The 24343-nt window shown below is 42.6% G+C and overlaps 1 protein-coding gene across 1 annotated transcript in view; it reads left to right on the top strand.

Moving 5' to 3' along the window:
- The window catches only part of EPS8L2 (EPS8 like 2), a 151470-nt gene that overhangs the window by 28713 nt on the left and 98414 nt on the right, over window positions 1-24343 (top strand). The window contains exon 3 of the mRNA XM_053284696.1: window positions 22790-22853. Within this exon, the coding sequence (XP_053140671.1) occupies window positions 22790-22853 (64 nt within the window). The remainder of the gene's footprint in view (window positions 1-22789; window positions 22854-24343) is intronic.

Here is a 24343-nt window from a genome sequence, read left to right as displayed (position 1 = left end):
ATAAGGGGATCCCCTTTTCAGAGAGGCTTTGCCCTTGCGGTTTGGAGCAGATTGAAACCATCGAACATGTTTTATTATTTTGTTTATTTTATAAGGATATCCGTGAAGCATTTATTACACCATTATTAGGTAAATTTCCAGGTCGTCAGAGCCATTTTTATTGTTCTTTGCTACTGTCAGTCTCTGAGCTTACAGTTACAAATATTGTTGCTAGATACTGTGCTGCTGCTATTAGTACTCGTTGGCGATTGGTTAATAAGGAATTACTGTTGTCTTAACTTTTTCAATTTTAGATATAAATGTATTTTAAGCTACTTTAATCTTTTATTTACTGTACTGTTTATATTGTACTGGTCTGTGACCGTAACAATAAAGTGACTGATTTTTTATTATTTTGAATTATTGCTTAGAAGCTGTACTTCCCCCCCCCCCCAAAAAAGGTCTCTGCTTTCAAGCGACACACCTGAACAGTATTCCCTCTAACAAGGATTCTCAGATGTTGTTGACTACAACTCCCTTAGTTCCCATCCAAAGGCCATTGCAGCTGGGGAATGTTAGAAGTTGTAGTGAACAACATCTGGAAATCCATTTTATAGGGAACACTGCACGTGAATATCAGCCATCAAACCTCAATGTAGCTTGTTGAGTAGGTGACCAAAATGATTTTGGAAGTAAACCTGTTGGGAAGGATGGATGAGAAATCAATTTGGTATAGAAGATGACCAGCTATAAAATAGTCACCTATTTCATTACCTGGGTCTAAGAAAAAAAATAGTTCTGTTGACAGGATGGGAGTTACAGGTAATGTGCCGTTGTGCTAGTTCTTAATTATTTAATATGTAGGATAGCCCAAAAGAAGTGTTGAAATCATGCTAGTGATGCTAGATGCACACATAGTCATGGCTGCTGGGCTGTGCCTTTTGTTGAGAGAAACAACACTGAAATGCGTCTTTTAGCTACAGTCTCTATTAGAAGATTTATATGCAGTTTATACACAACGGCTTGGGTCTGGGCTACCTTATATAGCACCTTCTTCTATACAATCTCCATCACATGTTGAGGACATCTGGAGAGGTCCGTCTCCAGTTACCATCAGTATGTCTGGTGGTAACTTGGAACCGGGCCTTCTCTGTAGCGGCTCCTGGCCTATGGAATGTACTTCCGGCAGATATCTACTTGCTCTTAAAGGCCAACGGACTTGCTTAAGAGAGCCCTAAAAACTTACTTGTTTGGCCTGGCCTTCCAAGGTTTTTACATTGTTTTTAAGCATTTTAATTGTTTTTGAATTGTTTTAAAATTATTTTTATATTGTTATAAAGTGTGTGTGTGTGTATGTTTATGTCTTTTTAAACTTATTGTACACCGCCCAGAGCCTTTGGATGGGGCAGTCTATAAATAAAATAAATGAATTTCAGGAAGTGGATTACAAATTAGTGATGACAACCAAAAGAGTGTAGTTCACTAATGCCTACAAGGCATCTCTGCCAATGGCAAATTGTAGTAGTTGCATCATGTTTAATAATAGGTGGAGTGATACCTGAGAGCCAAGATGTATATATCTGTTTTAATTAAGGCTTACAGAATTGATGAAATACCCTTAGGTCCAAGATACTTGAGAGCAACTTCTTAGTCATGAACACTGCCGCCTATTAAGATCATTTGGGGAGGTCTGGTTATGGTTGCCGCCAGTTCTTCTGATGACGACTCAGGGCCAGGCCTTCTCTGTGGCTGCCCCCGGGCTTTGGAATGCACTCCCTATCAAAATAAGAGCTTTTCCATCTTTGGTTGCTTTTAAAAAAGACCCTTAAGACACATCTGTTTTTTCAGGCTTTTAATTAAAAGAAATTTTAAACTGTTTAATTGGTTTACTCTGTGAATTTTTTAAAAATTGTTTTTATTTTGTGACTGTGTTAGTTGTGTTTTATTTTATATTGTAAGTTGGATTATGTACACTGCTATATATATGCGCCCCACTGCACAATGGTATTACAGACTGTTGCTGCAGATCTATGGCCACATTAAGGATATGTTTAGTTCTTTTTGTCAAACAAACAAATGGCTGCCAGAACCCAAGGGGTATACTCGTGGGTCAAATGGGCCGTAACCCAGAATTTGGCTTAAAATAAGCCAAATCTGGCAATAAGTGTCTGTCTGTGTGTGCGAGGGGGGGGGTAGCTGGTCTTGTGGTAGCAAGCATGACTTGTCCCCCTAGCTAAGCAGGCTCCACCCTTGTTGTATTTGAATGGGAGACCACATGGGAGCACTGTAAGATATTCCCCTCAAGGGATGGAGATGCTCTGGGAAGAGCAGAAGGTTCCAAGTTCCCTCCCTGACATCTCCAAGATAGGGCTGAGAGAGATTCCTGCCTGCAAACTTGGAGAAGCCGCTGCCAGTCTGTGAAGATAATACTGAGCTAGATAGACCAATGGTCTGACTCAGTATATGGCAGTTTCCTGTGTTCCAGATGGTGGTAGGGTCAAAGAATACAGAAGGAGGGGAGATGCAGAATTAGCACCAATCTATATAGAACCAAAAAACAAAAATCAAAACCCAGGAGAACCCAAGGTGCTAAAAAGTGATATATTAAATGTCCAACACACTTCAAGCTCTTTCTGTTCTGCAGAGACAATCATATCTTTTGGGATGCTACCAGTCTAGGTAGACAATACTGAGCTAGATAGACCAGTGGTCTGACTTAGTATATGGCAGCTTCCTATGTATAAAATAAATCGGGCAGTATATGTATAAATATATAGATACCATAGTAAAATGGCTACCACTAAAAAAAAATAATCATCACCTAGTTTCCATTCATCTGAGCTATCGAGTATATTTGATTTGACAAAAAGAATTTTAATATGTATGTACGTACATATATATCCTTATTTTGGCCAAAGACCAGCAGTAACAGTCTGTAATTTGTTAAATACCATTATGCAGTGGGGCATGGCCATTTAAATGGTGTAAATGTTAAGTTTGAGCATTAATGAGCATCATATGAAGTTTGAACATTAAAAATTAAGGAATTTATTGGCCTGTATGTGTTACATCACTAGCAAGAGGCCCACAAAATAGTGCAAACTTATACAGGACATTCATTTTACTGCCTTTTCTCATCTTCCAGGATCCACAGCAAGCCTATGTCACAGCACCCACAGTGAGCCTTTCAGTTATTTTCCTTTCACCCTTATTAACACAGGTGCCCTGCTTTTGCTTGTGATGCTGCTATGCACATAATTTTATGTTGCAATTCTTGTGTTGTAATTCTTACAACAACATTGTAAGGTAGATAAGTATTTTTCTCCCCATACTGCAGCTGGAATGCGGAAGTTGTGAAGAAGTGGCTTGGTGAAGGTTACCTAGTGAATTCATGGCAGAAGTGAGATTCTGCAGGGGGCTTTCTGGTTTGTAGCTCATTCTCTTAGCTACTATGTTATACCATGTGCTTTGCCTAATAAATGCTTTGTTTTGTTCTTTATGCTAGATAGTTTCCTAACTGCTACAGAACTAGCCCAGCAGATATGAGTTGCTTGGACTGAGGTGTGATTAGTCCGTGGATTAGTGAACTGGAATTAGCAGCATGGAATGCACAGCATACACTTCCTGAGCATTTTTCACACAGAGCTTTTAGCTTGCATCTCCTCTGGAATAGAGGTGTGCATTCACATATCACCAGATTTCCCTGAAATCCCTGCAAACTATTGGGGAGCATATCGGGGAACTATCGGAAGAACACTCTCTTCCCCTTTAGATTCCTTTAGCCCCTTCCTTACTGATTTTTAAATCTCTTTTGAAGACTTTTCTTTTTCACCAGGCTTTTGCTCTGTAGTTTACCTATTTTTTTTCTTTTTTTGTTAGTTACTTTAGTTTTTAATTTAGAATGTAATTTTAATGTTGTCTTGTTTTGCATGTTTTTGTGCACCGCCCGGAGTCTTATATATTAAATGTTTCTAATAAATAAATCATACACAGTTTGGGTTTTTCATTGTGCGTTAGTGTGTAGCCCTATATATATCCAGGGTAAAAACATCTACTTCTTGCGTCGATATTTTGGGGCAACTTGCAGTAAACTTGGGATATACCAGCTGTGTGGAAATGAGGCTTTATGCCTTGGGGTATCTTTATGCCTCTGGGTATCTGCAGAGCGAATCTGCTTCACAGCAGATTCGCAAGATGTTTTCTTTGGGCGGGGGTGGGGGTTAAATTGACAGTTCACATAGCTGTCAGTTCCTGAGTCGAGAGAGCTTTTTAAAAATAGTTTGACAGCTAAGAGCAGCAAGACCAGCATAAGGAGTTGCCAAACAGCTGGATCAAACAGCAGGATGCTTGATCCTTGCCTCGAAGAGTGACTGCCTTCATAACATAATGTTTACCCCCCACCACATACACACACACACACCTAATAGAATCAGCTTAGACAACAAAGAGTTCAGGTTATGTCCATTCTGTATAGCTAAACCCTATGTAAAACATAGCAAGACACACATTTTGCAGTCTGTTTTTGTGTTTAACTCTTTTTGTGTAGTGTTTTTGTGTAGTGGTTAGAGTGCTGAACTAGGACTGGGGAGACCCGAGTTCAAAACCCCATTCAGCCATGATACTAGCTGGGTGACTCTGGGCCAGTCACTTCTCTCTCAGCCTAACCTACTTCACAGGGTTGTTGTGAAAGAGCAACTTAAGTATGTAGTACACCACTCAGGGCTCCTTGGAGGAAGAGCGGGATATAAAATGTAAAAAATAAAATAAACAAATAAAATAAAAAACATAATAGAGAAAATTGCAGGGTAAAAGAGAAGCCCCGGGTTCTCTACCCACCCACCCAAAGCCTCTGAAACTAGAGGATTTTTAAAAACTGGACATACTTTGGACTAAGACAGAATTCGCAGCCTCCACAGGGAAGGGAGCAAAGTCCTGTCTGTCCTGGTACCTGGTAGCCCGCAGGGACCTCGGGGTAAATCCATCTAATATGTGGACTGGCACACTCCAATCAGGAGTGGATTTGAAATAAAAACCCTGTGTGAAAAGCCTCCTGGTTAGGTTTAGCAGGAGGCTTCTAATCTTATAAATAGGTTGGGGAAGAGGAAATGGATTGGTCTACTGTCTCCTTGTGCTGCAAAGATACTGAAGCTTATATATTCGTGTAGCCTTGTTGTTTTCTCAATTGAAGCATTTCCTACAAAGAAAGGGCATTTGGTGGCCTCTCTTCCACATGAAATATCACTGGTACCCCAAACACAGCCAGTTACTTTTTCCTGCCTCTCAGCAGCCCAAACAGAAGGACGTCCGTTCAAGAGCAGAAAGTGAACAGAGATACAAATAGACAGGTTCATGTCATGTACATTATAGAGATACTTTATATGTAGGGAATTCCACATTGTGATTCAATTACCCAAGCCCTGAAAGGTGTGTAGAAAGCTAAGGCTTCAGTTCTAAGCTCACTTACTCAAACTGCCTTGGGATTGTTTTAATGAAAGGAGGTATACAAATTTAACAATAAATAATAAATAAATAAAATAAACACGCACCCTATTGCACTTGTGTTGCATTCAGATGCTGCAGGCCTCTGTTCTTAGAGCCCTCACGTAGTTGTTAAACCTGTTACATTACAAATGCCTATGTAGAGCCTGAATCAAGGTCCAGCAACAAAGCGCTCTGTCTTATTTCTAATTCAAATGCTTACGGCTGGGCTGCACCACTGATGTCAAGTTCAATATATCTGCTTACATGACTTCCTGGTGTTACCACTTATGAACATGCAGCAGCAACTTGCATACTTGTAGGATAATCATGCAGGATTTCCGTGTAGGAATTTCATTGTAAAGTTAACTATTAAATGGGTGAAAATTATGAAAATGCTTTCTCTGGTGCAAATTCAGCATTTATTTCGGGGAAACAATGACTGTGAAGAAGAAAACACAAGACTACTGTTCAGATCAATTGGAAGACTTTGTAGAAACCAAGGGAAAGAATTGTGGTATGCAAGGATAAGGCAGTGGAGTGGAATCAGGAATATTAATAGTTTAATGAAAGAGATATTATGTACAGATAGGCAAGTGCAGACTTTTCAGTGCTCTTGCTGCTGGCTGTTTCTTAGCCTCACCTCTACTCCAGGACTGGAATACAAGAAGTAACTAAAACCCCATTCAAAAGCTAGCCTGGGTCAAGGAATGGATTAACCCAAAACACCACGGGCTTGCACCTCTTTATAGGGTATAAGCATTCCTCCCTTTCTTTTCTCTCACCTTGTAGTTCTTGAGGTGTACACTCGCAACCAGTATTCCCAGCTTTTCCTAAGGTTCCTTGCTCCATTCCTCTGTGTTATCATATAGACCTGTGTATGTCTAAGAAAAGCTAGGGGACTCGCTACAATTTCAGAGAGAGATAGTTTTAAAAATACAACAGTCAAACTTGCGTTGGGCATGAGGAAAACATTATGAAATCTTTTCCAAACTGCCGCAGAGTTATTCCCAGGCAGACTAAGGAACATGAAGTTGTTTTTTCCAAGCAAAAGTCATGGCTCATGTTGCACTCCATCCCTAAATGGACTGTTTTGTACACAGAGTCTTTTCATTCTGAATTACAGTGCGTTTTTGTGTGAAGTGTATCTGTTTACCTTTGCTCAGACTTCCAAAAATATCTGCTAATATGAGCACCTCCTTTTTGGCCTGCTCAGTTTAGGCGTTGCAGGAACAGGTTATCCAAATTGGCGAGAACTTGCAGCTCCTGTTGACTTTTCCCCTTGAAAATTTGGCCTTGCCAGCAGTGTTTTTAATAAGGTGACATGTTTAAAAATGCAGCTATTTGTTAATGGAACATGATTATACCAGAATAATTTGATTCTTTAGATCAACACTTGCCAAGCTTTTACTACAGAGATCAGCTGATCTCTGGTCTCTTGATCCAGGAAACATTCCCAACCTTAACTCCCTTTTATTGCTGTACTGTTTGCATCAGCAAGGGGGGAATTCAATCATGGCAGCTTAGTAACCAATCCTCAAAGCTCTGAAAAGCTTTCATTGGACCCTGATGGGCCTTCTGGGCTACTCAAGAGACTCTACAGTATTCAGAAAAGATGCAGTTTTAAACAGAGTTGTAGAGAATGCACTGTAGCCAGTTCCTGTCATCTCTGAATCTGCTGCGTTCCCAGACAGCAGGCTTTACCACAGGTTTTCTGTGAGGCTTTGCTGGGTTTTCAAAGTTGCCCCCAAAACCGACAAAAAAAATTGGATTTTTTTCACACTGGATATAAATCAAGCTACACTCTTAACGTGCAATTAAAAACCTGAATTGTGTGTGAAGTGCTCCCTGATAGCTTGCAGGGACTTCAGGGTAAATTTAACTGATACGTGAATGCACATCTCCATTCCAGAGGAGATGTGAATTAAAGCCAGGTGTGAAAAACTTCCAGGTAGTTTTGTTGCATGGTTGATAGTTTGCTGATAAAGCATCTTGAGGATCAGTGATGTAGCATTGTTTAGTAGCAATCCATGTCCATTTTTTTAATGGGCTGCCACCACTGCAGCCACACACACACCGGTTCACCCAACTCTACCAGGAGCCTCTGCTGGCCTCTGCAGTTCCACTGACCATCACAGTCACTGTAGCCAGTAAAAGGAAGCAAGCTGGCAGTGGTCACTGCAGTGGTTAGTGGGGCTGTGGATGCCAGCAATCGAAAGGAGGGTGGGTGAGTGCACAAGGGGGCCCAGCAAATGATGGGGCTGTTGCATCTCCTCTCGGTAACCCCCTCCCCAGTGGCCCATGTTCTTAGCATGTGCCTGCATAATGCCCCAAGTGAACTCCCCACACCCGGGCCCCAGAGAGCCCCAAGCAAGCTCTCCCCTTTTCTTTTCAGCCAGCGCTTGCTGACTGGCAGCATGCATTTCCCTTTCTCTTCCTCCAGCAAGGGAGCTCTCCGGAGCCTGGGTGTGGGTGGGGGGAGTTCACTTGGGGCTCTTCCAGAGCCCGAGCCACATCCCCATGCACATGACGTCATGTGCACAGGTCGTATCTAGCGGGGGCCGCCAAGCGGCCACACAGCAGCCAAACTTACACCAAAGTCCTTGGAAGCACTCCACACACCTTGTCTTCTGAATTCTAGCTGATCTGGATATATTAACATAAGAGGGGAACACTCTTTAGGAATGCAGATAGCGCTCTTAAGAAAGGCAAATCGAGCAAGCTTGCTTAGTTGAAGGAAGCAAACTCTTTTTAGCTCTAGTTTAGTCTAGTAAAACCTCTTGTGTTTGCTCAAGTTGACTTTTTTTGAACAATATTAGTCTACTTGCTTAAGGTTTTTGTGGGTTAAAATACCACTCAGATGTTGGGGAAAAGGGAAGAAATCTGTTAGTGTATACAAATGCTCCTGGTCTAGGACACAAGGTTTTGAAGGCAACATTGCGTTCCTACCCAAGGAGCATTTGCTCACTCTCTCCCTCCCTCCTCATTGGCTAGAAGAAATACATGGAGGCATGCAACGTGAACCTGCACCAAAAGAAAACCCAAGAGCAGAGGGGAGAGGCTGCTTCCCTCATGCCATGAGTGTAGTTTGAAGTAGCTTCACTCAGCATTTACCCTGGAGCTTTACCTGCTGTGCATAAAAGCCCCTGGAGAAGCCAGAGAATAAACCTGCATCCTTCTGCATATAGAGTATGTGCTCTTCTATCAAGCTACATCCCAACCACAAAATACTTTTATTTTGGTCACCAAATAAGTGACCAGAATTCCAGGCATATCTAGAAGAGCAAACAGATTTGAGAATTTGGGCAGATTTCTCTAAAACTGGCCAGATGGTCACAGTGTGAAATACTGTGATTTCATTGTAATTTAATGCCCTGTTTGTGGGCTTCCCAGAACAGTTTGAAACAGGATGATGGACTTGATGGGCCTTCAGTCTGATCCAGCAGGGTTCCTCTTGTGTTTTTAGCCTGGGTTACTCCATATATTCATTATGTCCAGTTCTGCACATGCCTAAAAACAGACCGTTCCAAATCAGTCCAGGCGTACCAGATCTACATTTTATTATAATTCTAGCCTTAGGTGGAAGTATTCAGATTGGCCTGTGACAGAGGTAAGAAAAAGAAGAGAGACCTCTCCAAACCCAACCACTCTCATAGAAACTGCAGGTTTTGATATATCCTGAGCATCCCTCACTTTTATAAGTATCAAGGTTCTTAATACATTGTGAGTAGCTTTCAAGCTCAGATTTCACTGGGTTTCCTTGTTCATCAGTAGTAGGTCATTCTGCATAGGCAATCATTCTTGGACATTCTACTTCAATTTGACAGTGACTCGGGAGGTACTGCGGTGCATGCCAAGCCTTGCCTCGAGGAGTGTGTCTGGTTGTTTTTCTCTTCGAATTTTGTGTAGCTCAGCCCACCTGATAGCGCATTTTTATTTAATTAGGGATATTTTAAAAAGATATGCCAAATGTTGATTTATTCTGTGGAGAACTGAAAGCTTTTCCTCAAAACGTTATGGGCTTCCATTTGTGTTAAGAACTTTCCTGACGGATTATGATTTGTTGCTATGACCTCCCAATCACCTGAACTCAGTTGCCTGTCTGCCCCTGAAAGCTGGAAGCCAGATGTGCTTACCTGGCATCTGCAACCCCTTTAGGATAATCACCTGCCCTGCTTAAACTCGCTCTGCCAAGACAAAGTACACACTGAAGTGTAGGCCCATCAGGATTTACAAGAAATGTTGTAAGGTTCAAACCATTTTGAAACTGTGCTGCAGTGGCCACTACTTTTAGTCAGCCTATGCCATAGGTCTGAGTTGGTCACAGTGCAATGTGATGGACTCATGCTGCATTCAGTACAGTCAGAACAGTTTGGTTTGTTTGGCATGCAATAGCAACCCTACATTTTCAGGCAGTTATAAGTATCTTTTAGGGGGTCTTCTTGGAACCTCAGAGGGATCTATAAGACCATTATTCTCAATAAATTCCCTGAAAAAATGCAAATTGCATATCTTCTTCCTCTATCCTCCTCTGCTGCCTTGGCAGCCATCTTGCTCTGTGTTGGTGCTCCTGTGCTGCCAAAGAAACACACTGGCCAGCATCCAGACACTGCAATTTCACAATGAACAGAGTTGTTCTAGTGCATAGCTGTGCTCTTCCCTGCAAAACAGGAGGGAGAGATTTCACAGCATGAGGCGCACCATCTTGTGCAAGCACAGACACATTTGCGCTAGTGCAACACTAGTCTGAGACACAAGCTCCTGGCTTAGCACATCTGCCTGGTGAAGCATGTTTGCACAAGCACAGCAATCTGTATGCCAGCCACTATTTATCAGCCACTTTCTTAGACATATCACTAATCTGTTCGCTATATCACCCACGAGCACTCCCCTTGACAGTAAATCACTGTTTCCAGTACTCTGACTGCTACTTCAGTTGCTGAAGTTAGTCTGACCAGTGCTCCTGCACTGATGAATGTGTTTTTCTGTTGAGATGGATGGTGGCATATAGAAATGCCTGAAAGTGGAAGGCAAAAGTATAGGAGGCTTGTCAAGTGAACTTGAGAGATACAAGTAGCTTATCATGTGTAGGGGAAAGAGTTAGCTTGAACTCAGTGCGGAGGAAACATCCATGTTGTCACGGAGCCTTAAACTGTCTCTGCAGACCACTGACCTTTAGTAATGATAGCAAGATGGAAAGTCCATATTCAGAGGCAGAATGTCTGTTGCTGTAGAAAACAGCAAGGGAGAGCTGTTGGTCTGCTTAGGAGTTTCCCAGAGGCATCTAGTTGGGCGCTGCTGCAAACAGGATGTTGGAACAGGAGGTTTTACAGACAGGGCTTCCAATCCTGATTGCAGTGTGCCAGTCCACATATTCACTGGATTTAACCCGACCTCCCTGCGGGCTATCAGGGACCAGGACAGACAGGACTTTGATTCTCCCAAATGGAGGCTGCGAATTCTGGAATCTGGCTTAGTCCGGGTTATGTCCATGGTAAAAAAAAATCTTCTATTTCCAGCAGCTTTTGGAAAAAAAACTCCGGGGCTTCTGCTTTCTTGGAAGGTGTTGATGGAGGTGCTGATGGCTATGTGAATGGTCCATCTAATCCCTCAAATTAAAGTGCCTTGAATCTGCTCTTCAGATACTCCAGGCATAGAGCCATGTGTGAAAAACCTCAGGTGACTTTTAGTTGATCCAGCAAGGTGCTTCTTATCTCTTTACTATGTTGTCTCTGGCTTCCAAATGGTTAATTACCATAAAGGGAAACTAGAGAGAGTAGCGTGAGGTTCTGAAGACAAATTTCATAAGAAATGGTGAATAAATGTCTCATATGCCCCTACTGAAAGCCCACATGATGCTTCCACTTTTGCTAGTCCCTTCTCGGGCATTCTTGTTATATTCTGACCAGCTTATTAACTTTGACTAAAAGCAAGGGTGTTGACTTCCAGTATCTGGTGTCTGTTAATTTATTAGGCTGTGTTATTTCTAGCTTCATGTTTGTCTTCTGCAGAATGTTTGCAATGTAAAAAATTTATACTCAAGAACAAGATGTGCTGGTTTCAGGTTTGTAGCAAGGTCCACCCTTTTCCCTTGCATGACATCCAAGTGCCTCTTTGTTGGCCCAGGTACCAGAAATGCTCCTGCCTACTTCTGCAGGAAGTTGCATAACCAGCACCCTCCTTATAGATTACTGAAATGAGGAGTTCTGTTCCTTTTTATTCCTCACGAAGGACAATAACAGCCTGTGGTTTCAACAGATTGGTGTTCAATGCATTCTGAAGACCAAACTACATATAATGACATATGCCTGTATCTTTAAATTTACATACAGAATGTAATCATGTGTATGTGGGAGGGGGTGCTGAATAATTTCCCTGCATTCCTATCCCTCACTTCTTTAGGGCTTACTCCAGTATCAAAGCCCAGTTGGGGGAAACAATCCCATTGGGTAGACTGTGCTGGGGAGTAGGAAGCAAGATTCAGGATCCCCAACTTGCACTTATTGTACACTTTAAATTATTTACCCCAAAACAATAGGCTGCATGTGAGGGATCACATTTTAGTATGTTCATAGTATGAGGGGGAAATAACTCCCTGTGCATAGGGGGGAAAGCATGACAAGAAAATCAGCTTAGCTGATTCTTCCCCCCCCCCCCTTATCTTTGTGCACTGGGGGGAAACAGTCAAATGTGTAACCTCTCATTTGTAGCCTGAGTAGTACGGATCAGGAAAAGCTTTGCTGACTGATTCTGCTGAATGAATAACTTACTTCAAGGCCAGTGCATGCTTGAATATCTATCTCAGGATTATATATAAGCAGGGTTTCTGCCCATATCTGCTAAAGAGAGAGGCAAGGTTGTACAGTACTCTTCCTGGGCTGGTTACTTCCCCATCTTTATCTTGCAGTCTAACAGCCTCTTGCTGTTTTCATGCAGGGCAGAGAGGCCAGACTTAGCCAATGGAGATCTTCAGTCTGAAGTACCAGAATTGGGATGGGTGGGTGGGGTGACTGGATTTGCTGAGCCACTCCTTGGTGCCCAGCATAGTAGCTGAAGGGGCATCAGATCAGTGCTGTAGCAGCTGTGCAAGTAAATGCATACATTGCTCTCTGCTTTGAATGTTCACCTTTCCTCCAGCCCTGAATTCACCCTGAGAAATATTAGGCACCACAAACCAAGCAGAGGGAGCGTTGTTATCCTGTGAAGTCTAAAAAATAGCACCATGTGAAAATTAATGGCTAATGTTTTCCTACTCAGCTTTTGCTACCCTGATATGAAATATCAAACATATAAGAAAGCCACAGCGGGACTGAGCCAGACCTTCTAGAAATTGCCCCATGTACACAGGATGGCACCCCGGTGAAGCCTAAACTACACGTTGGGTGAAACACACAGTTTGGCACTGTAATCTGCCCCCCCCCACCTTGTAAATTGCCATGGGGAGGAATCACAAATGGGATCAGGGCACGAGGGGAGGGGATATTTAACTGGTTCCTGCTACACTTCAGTCCCAACAAACATATTCCCCTCAACGTGCTGTTAACTCTGATAGGAGAACTGCCCTTGGCAGCATCCATCCTCAGGCTAATAGTATCTTTGGAGGGGAGGGGAAATTTCACTGAGACTGCAATGTGGCAGGAAAGGATTAAATACTCCCTCTTTGTGTGTGCCCTGTTCCTGATCACTCCTTCCTCAGCTTCTATAACCTCTGCTAATTGGGCAGAGGCACTTTTTAGAATGGTAGCTCTCTTACATTTTGCACGGGGTGAGAACTGTCTCTGTTCAATCCTGCATCACATCCCTCCCAGTGGCTAACCTCTTTTTTTTATTATTGTGAGTTCCCTGTCCCAAGCTAGGAACTCACAATCTGTTCATTCCTTTTACTATATAAACCACATCAACCTTTTGTTGAAAAGCAATATATAAAATAACCATAAATCTGTGTATGGATTTTCATGTCTGATAGTACATGATACATCATCCAATTTACAAAGGAAAAACATACATGCAGGGGCAAAAAAGGATATTTAATACCACACTTGCTATGGCTCCTGCTTCTTCTTTGAATTGGAGCAAATTGAATTTTGGGCACCGTCTACACTGGCTGCTCATATTCTTTTTTCTCCTCTTGCTTTCTCTTCCCCCTTTGGGAACCTTTTGTTGAAAAGTGGTATATAAATATTCATCCCTGTCTCACTCTCAGAGAAGCCTTGGGTTACCATATTGACTGATGCATTTCTTGAAAGCACACACACACACACACACACACACACAGTGTTGTCATCAGGTGAATAAGGGGAGAGGCTTTTCCTCATTGCAGTTACACCAAGGCTATTCCTCCCACTCCTAGCCCCACTCATTCTGCTCCGCCAATGGGTTTATAACCATAAATCTGTGTACAAATTGTCATGTTGGATAGTACATGCAGATGTTTCAGAGGTGAGCCTAGGTAACTTTGGAGCCCTCCCCCCCCCCTCCGGCAAGTTAAGCATAATTTTTAACACATTGGTTCTTGAGGGCACAAACCACACCACCCAGGACAGACTAAAGGGGATTTGGGGTCCCCCAGGGAATGTGGAGACCCTGGACTTTGGCCCTGAAGTCCAGGAGTAAGAATTCCTCTGGTTTCATTTCTTATGCATGTGGTGTACATGCGCTGGGGAGCTGCAACCAACTGCATGCATATGATAATTAAGCGCAATGATCTGTATGCCTATTTATTACAATTTCTTACATGGAAGAGACCTTGGTGTACACAGTCCAAAGTGTGTAAAGCACAAGTTGCCTCTCAAGTGCCCCTTATAATGAAGAGCGCTCTGTGCAGTTGATTGCGGTCACTCTTTCTCAAACTAGATAAATGTTCAGTTAATACAAGAACAGTCAAGGAAAATGCAGGGTGCGGGGAGAGATAACAAAAGTGAGCAGCAATGGTAAGAGAGAAAACTAATTCGTTCTGACCTAATCATGATACTCAGTTTACTTTGGTACTGAAGCATCCTCACTGGTTTTCTGAATTCTAGGAGTGGTCCACTTCTTTACAAGGCAAACTAAGAGAGTTGCCAGGAGATTATCTGTGGCAGATTATCTGTGGTCAAAGTGAAAGCAAAGGGGACACAGTGTTAGCACTACATGCTGAAAGCAATACTGTAAAAAGGAAATGGTAACAGTGAAGTCCCATTTTTCTTCCAGGATGCCCAAAGGACATTCTGTAACCGGTAATCTTCAGTCTGTATCAAGCCATCTTGAGTGGGCTACCAGGTGAACCAGACCACGAAGATAACCTTTGCAGTATCTTTGTCCCAAAGGTTGCATCTGCAGATGATAATATGTCAAATAATGTTTGGTGAAAGTGTGTTCTGAAGCCTACCTGGCTGCCCTGCAAATCTTCTCAAGGGGAGATTTACCCCAAAAGCTGCTGTCCCCCAAACAGAGTGAGCTGTAATCTCCACAAGGAGTTGCTTATATGCAGCCGCCTTGAGAGTCTCCCACAAGACCTTCCTGCCTGAAGAAGTGTCCTGGAAAGATACAAACAGAGATTCAGACTTCCTAACATAGATTATCTCTCCATGGTGAGAAAAGAGAGTCTTGCCCATGCCCCAACTATGCTAGTTATTTTCCTCTTGGCGAACTGGCTTGAGACAGAAGAATGGCAAAACCACTTCCTGTGTGACTTATTTCCAGATGGAGGGCTTGTTTGTGGTTCACTGGACTTATGCAAAAAGTTCTTGCAGGAGTTTTTATAAGGCATCTGCATTTAGTGGCCCTTGTGGTGTTAATCTCGCACCTTTCTGCCCACACCAAGGTGGTCATTGCAAGCTGCAGTCCCTCTCCTCCTGATGTCTCTTATTACCCCTTCCTTCTGCACACATTACACAGTGCGTAATGTGTGCATGCACAGAAAGCAACACATTTTACTTCTTAATTTAAATTGTGTTGTTCAAAGTGGCACGTCCTGTTTACTGCATTTCCTGAAGCATTCCTCCCCACTCAGACTCCAGTGGTGATTGGCATGGAAAAATAGTTTGATTGTGTTTTTACTGTCTCCTTGTCTTTGTTGGTAATGTTCCATTACTGAACACTTCCTGAAAAACCGGCTTGATAAAGGGGAGCCCTTGATGATTACTGACTTGGAGGAGCACATGATGGAGGAGGAAGGGCTGCTAGTAACCTCCTCTCTCACTGTGTGCCCCCTTAAAAGGCTGGGATTGCAAGGCTGAAGTTTGACTTTGGGTCATTTTCAATCACTACAGAGAGAAACAAAAGTAACAGTGCAGCAAATGCTACTTTGATGTGCTAAAGAGTTGGTTATTTAAAGTCACAGCATTGAATCAGAAGCAGCACCAGTAACATTAAATCATTTAAATCAAGGAGCAGCAGCAGCACTGAATGGACACAGCTGCAATCATTCTGAGGCAGAGGGAGGGAAGGAGGGACAAGGATCCTTCTTTTCCTAAAGTTGCACAAGAGCGCAAGTCTGCTACAGATACAGCAGATACAGGCTCTGTGGAAGAAATTATTTTAGGTCACCCCAAATAATGCTTCTCTCTCCCTCCCTTCTCTCTTTCCCAAAGGGAGGAAGGGAAAGAAGCAAGCTTTTTAAATTGAATTAGTTCTGTGTGGCAAAGAACCTTGAAATAATACTTTAGCTACTGAAGTTATTGTGAAGCCCCAAACTTTATTGAGAGCAAAAATAAATAAATAAATCCCAAGGATACCTATGAGTTAAGGTAAAGTAAAGTTGTGCTGTCGAGTCAGTGTTGATTCCTGGTGACCACAGAGCCATGTGGTTTTCTTCGGTAGAATAATGGTAGATTATTTTAGCATTGCCTCCTCCTGTGCGGTGTGAGATGATGCCTTTCAGCATCTTCCTATATTGCTACTGCCTGATATAGGTGTTTCCTATAGTTTGGGAAACACACCAGCAGGGATTTGAACCAGCAACCTCTTGTTCCCTAGGTGAGTTATTTCCCCACTGCGCCATTAAGTGGCTACACCTCGGAAGTAAGGTACTTCCTGATATTTTTGAGCAGACTTTTCTCAGGATCCTGTGGTGGCAAGGAGGTTTTCCTTATGGGATTAATTGATGTTGAATTTGCAAGGATGGCCACCCCTTCGAGCACCCCAGCCTCAGATAGTTAACCCATCCAGCATTCCCAGCCCATTTAAATTTTGGGAGGAAATCTGATATTAATCCTACATTAAGCTGGATGTGTCAGGTAAGGTAAATTAATTGAGAATGCTTCCTTCCCCCTCCCTCACATGTTTCAACTCTAGTTACAGTAGGGGCGGGGAGGGGGGTGCTGAAGCCAGTCCCAGAATGGTCAACACCTTATTTATTTTGATTATTATGTTGTTGGCTGTGGGCTACCTCCAGCCTCAGAGGCACAATGCCTCTCAATACCTGTTGAAGGGGAGCACCAGCAGGAGAGAGGGCATGCCCACGCCTCTTGCTTGTGGGCTCACCAGAGGCATCTGGTGGGCCACTGTGTGAAACAGGATTCTGGACTAGATAGGCCTTGGGCCTGATCCAGCAGGGCTGTTCTTATGTTTATGTTGATTCAAAAAAGTCACAGCCTCTTGAAATCTAGTTTAAAGGTCATAAACAAGCCATTCCTGAAAATACATAACTGTATCCTGATCTTGCATTGTATGTGTGAGAGAGGAACATCTTGCCATTATAAAGAGTCAGTGTGGCGCAGCGAGTAAAATGATATACTTAAAATTCTGATGTTGGGTCCGAATAAATGCAGGTTCGTCCCTTGTTTGCATCTGGAAATTCAAAGCTCCATAATTTTTATAAGTCTGATGCCTTGATGCCAGCCTCAGATTCATGGCAGACAATACCAATTCTCTTGACCTTGGACAGGGTGGAAATATTATTTCAGATTCTGCATAAACTATTTGTTTAGGTGATCGGTGTGTGGGTGTGGGTGTCTCCATTTAAGGCTGCCACCCTAGTCTCTTAAAACATTTAAAGCCCTCTGGAAATCAGTGGGAACTACCTTCTAAGTAAACATGTTCTAGTGATGTCAGTTTAACATTCCTTGCTCTTACAAATAGCCACCCTAAGAGTTCTGCAGAGTATGTTATAAACAAACAAACAAACAAAAAAGCAGAAGCTATAATGCCTTGGCTTAAGTCAACATATATTCCTTTGTTATATTTTTGTGATGTTGCTTTGTTTTATAACCTGGTCATCTTTGGAAAATATATGGCAACTAAAATTAGAAACCTTATTTGAAGTTTCTGACCATAATAATAATAATAATAATAATAATAATAAAAAATTGAAAAATATAGTGTTTATATAGATAGATTTGAGTCTTGCCATTTTGCAATCCAGTTTTCTTAAACCTGAACTTATTAACAAGCTTCTGATAGTATTATTATTATTATTTCTTGTTTACACAGTCAGACAGGTGTTATTGACTGGTTTGTTTTATCCAGACATCGAGTCCTTCCCAAGGACCTGGGATACCAGAATTTTATTGTCAATTGTTATAGATATTGTCGCAGAATATAGGCTGTTCCCAGAAAAGCTGCTTTTTGTAATTGGCTGATGGTGATTTCTGTGGCCCCTATGGTGTTGAGGTGCTCTTCAAGGTCTTTTGGAACTGCACCCAGGGCGCCAATGACCACTGGGATTATTTTGGTCTTTTTCTGCCACAGCCTTTCAATTTCAATTATTATTATTATTATTTATTACATTTATATCCCGCTCTTCCTCCAAGGAGCCCAGAGTGGTGTACTACATACTTGAGTTTCTCTTTCACAACAACCCTGTGAAGTAGGTTAGGCTGAGAGAGAAGTGACTGGCCCAGAGTCACCCAGCAAGTCTCATGGCTGAATGGGAATTTGAACTCGGGTCTCCCCGGTCCTAGTCCAGCACTCTAACCACTACACTTCACATTGTCTCACAGGTATAGGAAGCTTACCATCTGGACCTAGCAAAAATTATAGAATAGGGTACTATGTATGCTTTTCTGGTGGTATATTTTGACTGGAGAGGGTTGAAGGTGGGTGTGGGTGTGCATGCACGTGTGTGATATCCCACTCATGTAGTGACTAACTTCTAAAGTAAAGTCAGTACAATAATAAACTATGTTAAAACAGTAGTAAGAGGAGGAACAGATTAAAAAAAAATACATAAAACTAATTGAGCTGATGGAACTGGTTGCTGAGTTGGCATTCGAGTGTCCCAGTTTGTTGTTGGTAGGGGACTTCAATGTTCATTTTGGGACTGGGTTGTCGGGAGCGGCGCTTGAGAGTTCATAGCAGCCATGATGACTTTGGGCCTATCCCAATTGGTCTCTGAACTGACACATGATACTGGTCACACACTCAATGTAGTCTTTTGGTCTGATCAGGATGGTGTTCTGTGGGTGGCAACTCATGTCATCTCCCCATTGTAATGGACAGATCACCATCTGGTTAAGGTAGAAGCTACAGCCTCGGCCCTTCTCTGCAGGGGTGAAGGACCTATTAGGTTGGTCCGCCCGAGGAGGTTATTGGATCCAATAGGATTTCAAGATGCCTTGGAAGGGTTTAGGGATGGCTTTGCTAGTGATTCTGTTGGTGCTCTGGTGCAAACATGGAATAATGAACTCACTAAAGCAGTAGACACAATCACTCCTAAGAGTCCTCTCCGACCTGCTTTAAAGACAGCCCCGTAGTATTTGGACGAGTTACAGGAGCTGAAGCAGCGAGGTAGACGACTAGAGCACAAGTGGAAGAAGACTTGGCACCAGTCTGATCGGGTGCAACACAGAGTACATTTGAAGAGCTATGCTCTGGCAGTATGGGCGGCAAAGAAGCAATTCTTTTCTGTCCGCATTGCTTCCACACACTCAGGTCCAGCTGAGTAGTCTAGGGTTGTGAGGGGCTAGTATGTACCTCCTCCCCCTTGAACTTAAACTTGGAACCATCAGTTATTCGCTGTGACATTTTTAATGACTTTTTTTGCAGAGAAAAATTTTCACATTCGGGCCAAGCTGGATTCCATGGTTTTTGCAGAGTCTACTGTGGAATTGTCCAGCAACTCCTCTTATGGGATTAAATTGGATCATTTTCAGTTTGTGGCTCTTGAGGAACTGGACAAACTGCTTCGGACTGTGCACCCTACAACCTGTTCTCTTGACCCTTTCCCAACTTGGCTTATCCTATCTGATAATAACATTATCAGAGAGGATCTGGTAAATATTATAAATGCTTTTCTGATGGAGGGCTGTATGCCTTCTTATCTTAAGGAGGCTATTATTAGACCACTTTTGAAGAAACCTGCGCTCGGAGGTTTAGCTAATCCTCAGAGTTAGATAATTACAGACCTGTTTCTAATCTTCCATGGTTGGGCAAGGTGATTGAAAGAGTGGTGGAATCTCAGCTCCAGGCATTTTGGGATGGTGCAGATTATCTAGACCCATTTCAAAATGGCTTTCGTGTGTGCTATGGGGTCAAGACTGCCTTGGTAAGCCTGATGGATGATCTCCAATTGGCTATTGACAGAGGGAGTGTGACTCTGCTGATCCTCTTCTATCTCTCTGCAGCTTTTGATACCATTGACCATGGTATCCTTCTGGACCGCCTGAGGGAGGTAGGATTGGGTCACACTGTTTTACAGTGGTTCTGTTCCTACTTTTCGGGTAGATTCCAGATGGTGTTGCTTGGAGACTGTTGCTCTGCAAAACGAGAACTGAAGTATGGAGTTCCACAAGGCTCCATACTGTCTCCAATGCTCTTTAACATCTAAATGAAACCGCTAAGAGAGATCATCAGGAGGTTTGGTGCTGGGTGTTATCAATATGCTGATGACACCCAGATTTACTTCTCCATGTTGACCTCATTGGGAAATGGCGTACTGTCCCTAAATGTCTGCTTGGAGGCAGTAATGGGCTGGATGAGGGATAACAAACTGAAGTTGAATCCAAGTAAGACGGAGGTGCTGACTGTGGGGGGTCAGGACCCAAGAGATGGTTTAGATCTGCCTGTTCTAGATGGGGTTACACTCCCCCTGAAAGATCAGATATGGGGCTTGAGAGTGCTCCTGGACCCAAAGCTCTCCCTGGTTTCTCAGGTTGAGATGGTGGCCAGGAGTGCTTTTTACCAGCTTCAGCTGATATGTCAGCTACATCCATTTCTAGAGGTGAATGACCTTAAAACAGTGGTGCATATGATGGTAACCTCCCAGACTTGACTACTGTAATGCACTCTACATGGGGCTGCCTTTGTATGTAGTCCGGAAACTACAATTGGTACAGAATGCGGCAGCCAAATTGGTCTCTGAAACAACATGAAGGGACCATATAACACCGGTTTTGAAAGAACTGCACTGGTTGCCGATAAGTTTCTGTGTGAAATACAAAGTGCTGGTCATTACCTATAAATCCCTTAGCGGCTTGGGACCAGGTTATTTAAGAGATTGCCTCCTTTGTCATGAACCCTGTCACCTGTTACAATCTTCTAGAGTGGTCCGGTTACAGTTGCCACCAGCTCATCTGGTGACGACTCAGGACCAAGCTTTCTCTGTGGCTGCCTCAGGGCTTTGGAATATGCTCCCTGCTGAAATAAGAGCATCTCCTTCTCTGTTTGTTTTCAGGAAGACCCTCAAGACTTTCATGTTCTCACAAGATTTTAGTTAGAATTTTATATTGTTTTTATTCTGTCATGTATTTTAACCTGTGAATTTAATGTTGGGATTTGTGCACTGCCTAGAGATTTACATATCAGGCAGTATAAAAATATAATAAATAAAAATGTGATAAATAATAAATAAAACCCAAATATCTAAAAAGATATGACAGGTGAATTCATTTCATGATGACATAGACACTATTTTTACTTCGTAGCATTATCCCCTCCTATCAAATGGGTTTTGTAGGTTTCTAAAGAAAAACCAAAGGGCTCTGTGGTCTCCAGGAGTCGACACCGACTCGAGGGCACACACTTTACCTTTAAAGCATTATGAAAAAGTATGAACAGAGGCAGTAGGAGGAGCGTGCACACACCTGGCAATGATAATTCTGCCTTGCCACCTTCAGCTTGGAAGGATCTATTGTTCTTTTTTCAAGCCTTGTAATCATTTGTGCTTCCTCTTTCTTTGAAGTCCATTTAAGATGTCCCAAAGGAACTTCTGATATCTGGCATTACTATGTTTCTCCTCTTCTTCAGGTGCACCAATCAGCTTTAGTTTGATCCTTTGATTTTTATTAAGCAATGTGGGTTTTTTTGTGTTTTGTTTTTTTTGCAAAACAGACTACATTTCATAGAGACCATTTCAAAGATCATTGTGAACAGAGAACATGCCACAGATGGTGTGCATTTATTTAGTCATGTTTGAAAAGCAATTGCAAGAGCCAGGCTAGAGAGGAAGGAAGCAGGTATGTGATGTGTGCCATTCACATACATAACTGATGGTGGACACTGTAGTAGTAGTAGTAGTAGTAGTAGTAATAATAATAATAAAAATAAAATAAAAAATAATTCAATTTCTATACCGCCCTTCCAAAAATGGCTCAGGGCGGTTTACAAAGAGAAATAACAAATAAGATGGCTCCCTGTCCCCAAAGGGCTCACATTCTAAAAAGAAACATAAGACACACACCAGCAACAGTCACTGGAAGTACTGTGCTGGGGGTGGATAGGGCCAGTTACTCTCTCCCTGCTAAATAAAGAGAATCACCACGGTAAAAGGTGCCTCTTTGCCCAGTTAGCAGGGGTTAGCAGACAAAGTGCCTTTTGAATCTTGGTTTAGTCCAGGGCGGCCATGGTGTTTAGTGCTGAGGACATGTCATAAATAATAATAATCAAAATTGCACCATAAGATGGAGAGCCACAACTAATAAGTATACACCGCCTGTAATGATAGTCTGCATCCTGTCTGCACCCACAACTTGGGATGTGCCAAACTACTGCTCTTATTCCATAACATTATGATTATGGAATTCTTGCCCTCAGAGCTGGAATACTTACAGAAGCCAGCCCTTGAAATACTATCCATATATGGACTTAAAATAATGACAATTTAAAAATGTATTCAGCTTGAACTTCCTATTTACAGCTTGTTTCTGATTCTTTAGCAATTTTGCCATCTAATTTTAAGCATATCCATGTAGCTGTGATGAATACTCTCCCCTGCCAATAATGGCTGGGAAATGCCAAAAAAGACCATACAGGGGTGTCTCAGAGATCTGTGTGTTGCATGCACTGGCATTTTGTGTGTTCTGTCAGATCAAGGAGAAGGATGATGCTGACTATGCAGCCAAGCTAACCAGTGATCTGGTTGAAATAAAGTTTAAATGTTGTCAGTACTTTTAACTAATTCACACATTTCTTGCAGGTGAATGTCTTGAAAGCAGTATGAGCCAGAAAGGATCTACGAGCAGCTATCCTGGCTCTGCAAAGTAAGAACCCTAATGAATTTTTTTTAAAAAACACATAACCTTTAATGAAATGAACATACAGGACTGTTGAATGGAATGATTTACCTTCCCCACCCCTCTTGCTCCAAGGGAAATGTTCTAAAGCTATGTAGAGAGTATAGCTTGTCAGAGTGGGGGAGAAGGCACTGGACTTTTATTGCCTGGAATAGGCATGGTCATTTATGGCTCTGTACTTCCTACTTGTAATATGAAGTAGGAAAAAAATGAATGATTCCACATGCAATTCTGAAAACTGTTCTCACCCCCATTTCTGAGTTTGCTTACATCCCAGTGATGTAGTTGGAAATAAGACAGGGTTTCTTCCATAACCACCCCCACCCCCCACATGCCCAACACCCCTCTCTCCAGCCTCCTTCTCAAGCTCCTTGCTCCCCACCCCCTTCCTCATGGCTCCAGTGATGGTAGCAGGAGAATAGAGAGATGTTTCTCCCTATTCCCTGTTGACTGGCATGGAGTCATCACAGCATGCCAGATGCAAGGAGGATTGGAAAGCGTAGTCGTTCCAGTACTTCTGCCATAGGTCAGGAATGCTAGAAAGACTACAATTCCCAGCACTTCAAGCACTTGGCATGCTGTGATAACTCCATGCCAGGCATAGCATGTGATGGGAACAAATGCCTCCTTATTTCCCTGATGCAGCTGATGAAGTCACAAGAAACTTAAGCGTGGGAAGAGGGGGCTTGGAAGTAGGGGGTGGTTGAGTAGAAGGGAAGTAGGAAGGCCTTACATTTCTCTCTAGCTTGGGTTAAATCCAAGCTGGGGAATAATATATGGTCATGCTTTTCTCATGTTTCAGAAGAGCATGATGAAATTGTCCCCATTTGACTTTCAAGCTACTTGGAACAGAGCTTGGCAGCATCATTTCAGATGACCATTCCTGAAGAACAATAAGAGACCCTTGCCGTTTCATGGTGCTGTATCACTAGCCTCCAGACCAGCACAAACTGTAGAACATATTTATAAACATGGTGAATAAAAGGAGGGGAATATATGGTCAGTGGTGGTGGTGGTGGTGGTCAGTGCTCATAAACCCAAGGACTTTCTGCCTCATCCTAAACTCTTGGTCTGAAATTATATATTTGAGGGGGAAGATAACTGACTAATTGAGAGCCCATGTGATATAGTGAACTGGGAAGACCTGAGTTCAGATCTCCATTTAGCTATGAAGCTCCCTGGGCCAGCTACCATATCTTTCAACCTGCACTACTTCGCAGGGTTGTTGCAAGGACAAGGGGCAGGAAGAAATGTGTATGCTGCCTTAAACTCCTTGAAGAAAGAAGGATGGGATAAGAATATAATCCAGAGGGTATCCCAAAAGCAAGCTGGTTAGGGCTCTTCCTCTCAAATGTATTAGGAATTTTATTTGAATGTAGGAGCTCCCTTGTTCTGGACACTGATTACTCTAGAGCAGGGATTCTCAATGTTGGGTCCCCAGATGTTATTGGACTTCA

The sequence above is a fragment of the Hemicordylus capensis genome, chromosome 1, assembly GCF_027244095.1.
Source record: "Hemicordylus capensis ecotype Gifberg chromosome 1, rHemCap1.1.pri, whole genome shotgun sequence".
NCBI lineage: Eukaryota > Metazoa > Chordata > Lepidosauria > Squamata > Cordylidae > Hemicordylus > Hemicordylus capensis.
Note: the sequence above shows the minus strand (reverse complement) of the source record. Positions and strands in the feature narration are given on the sequence as shown.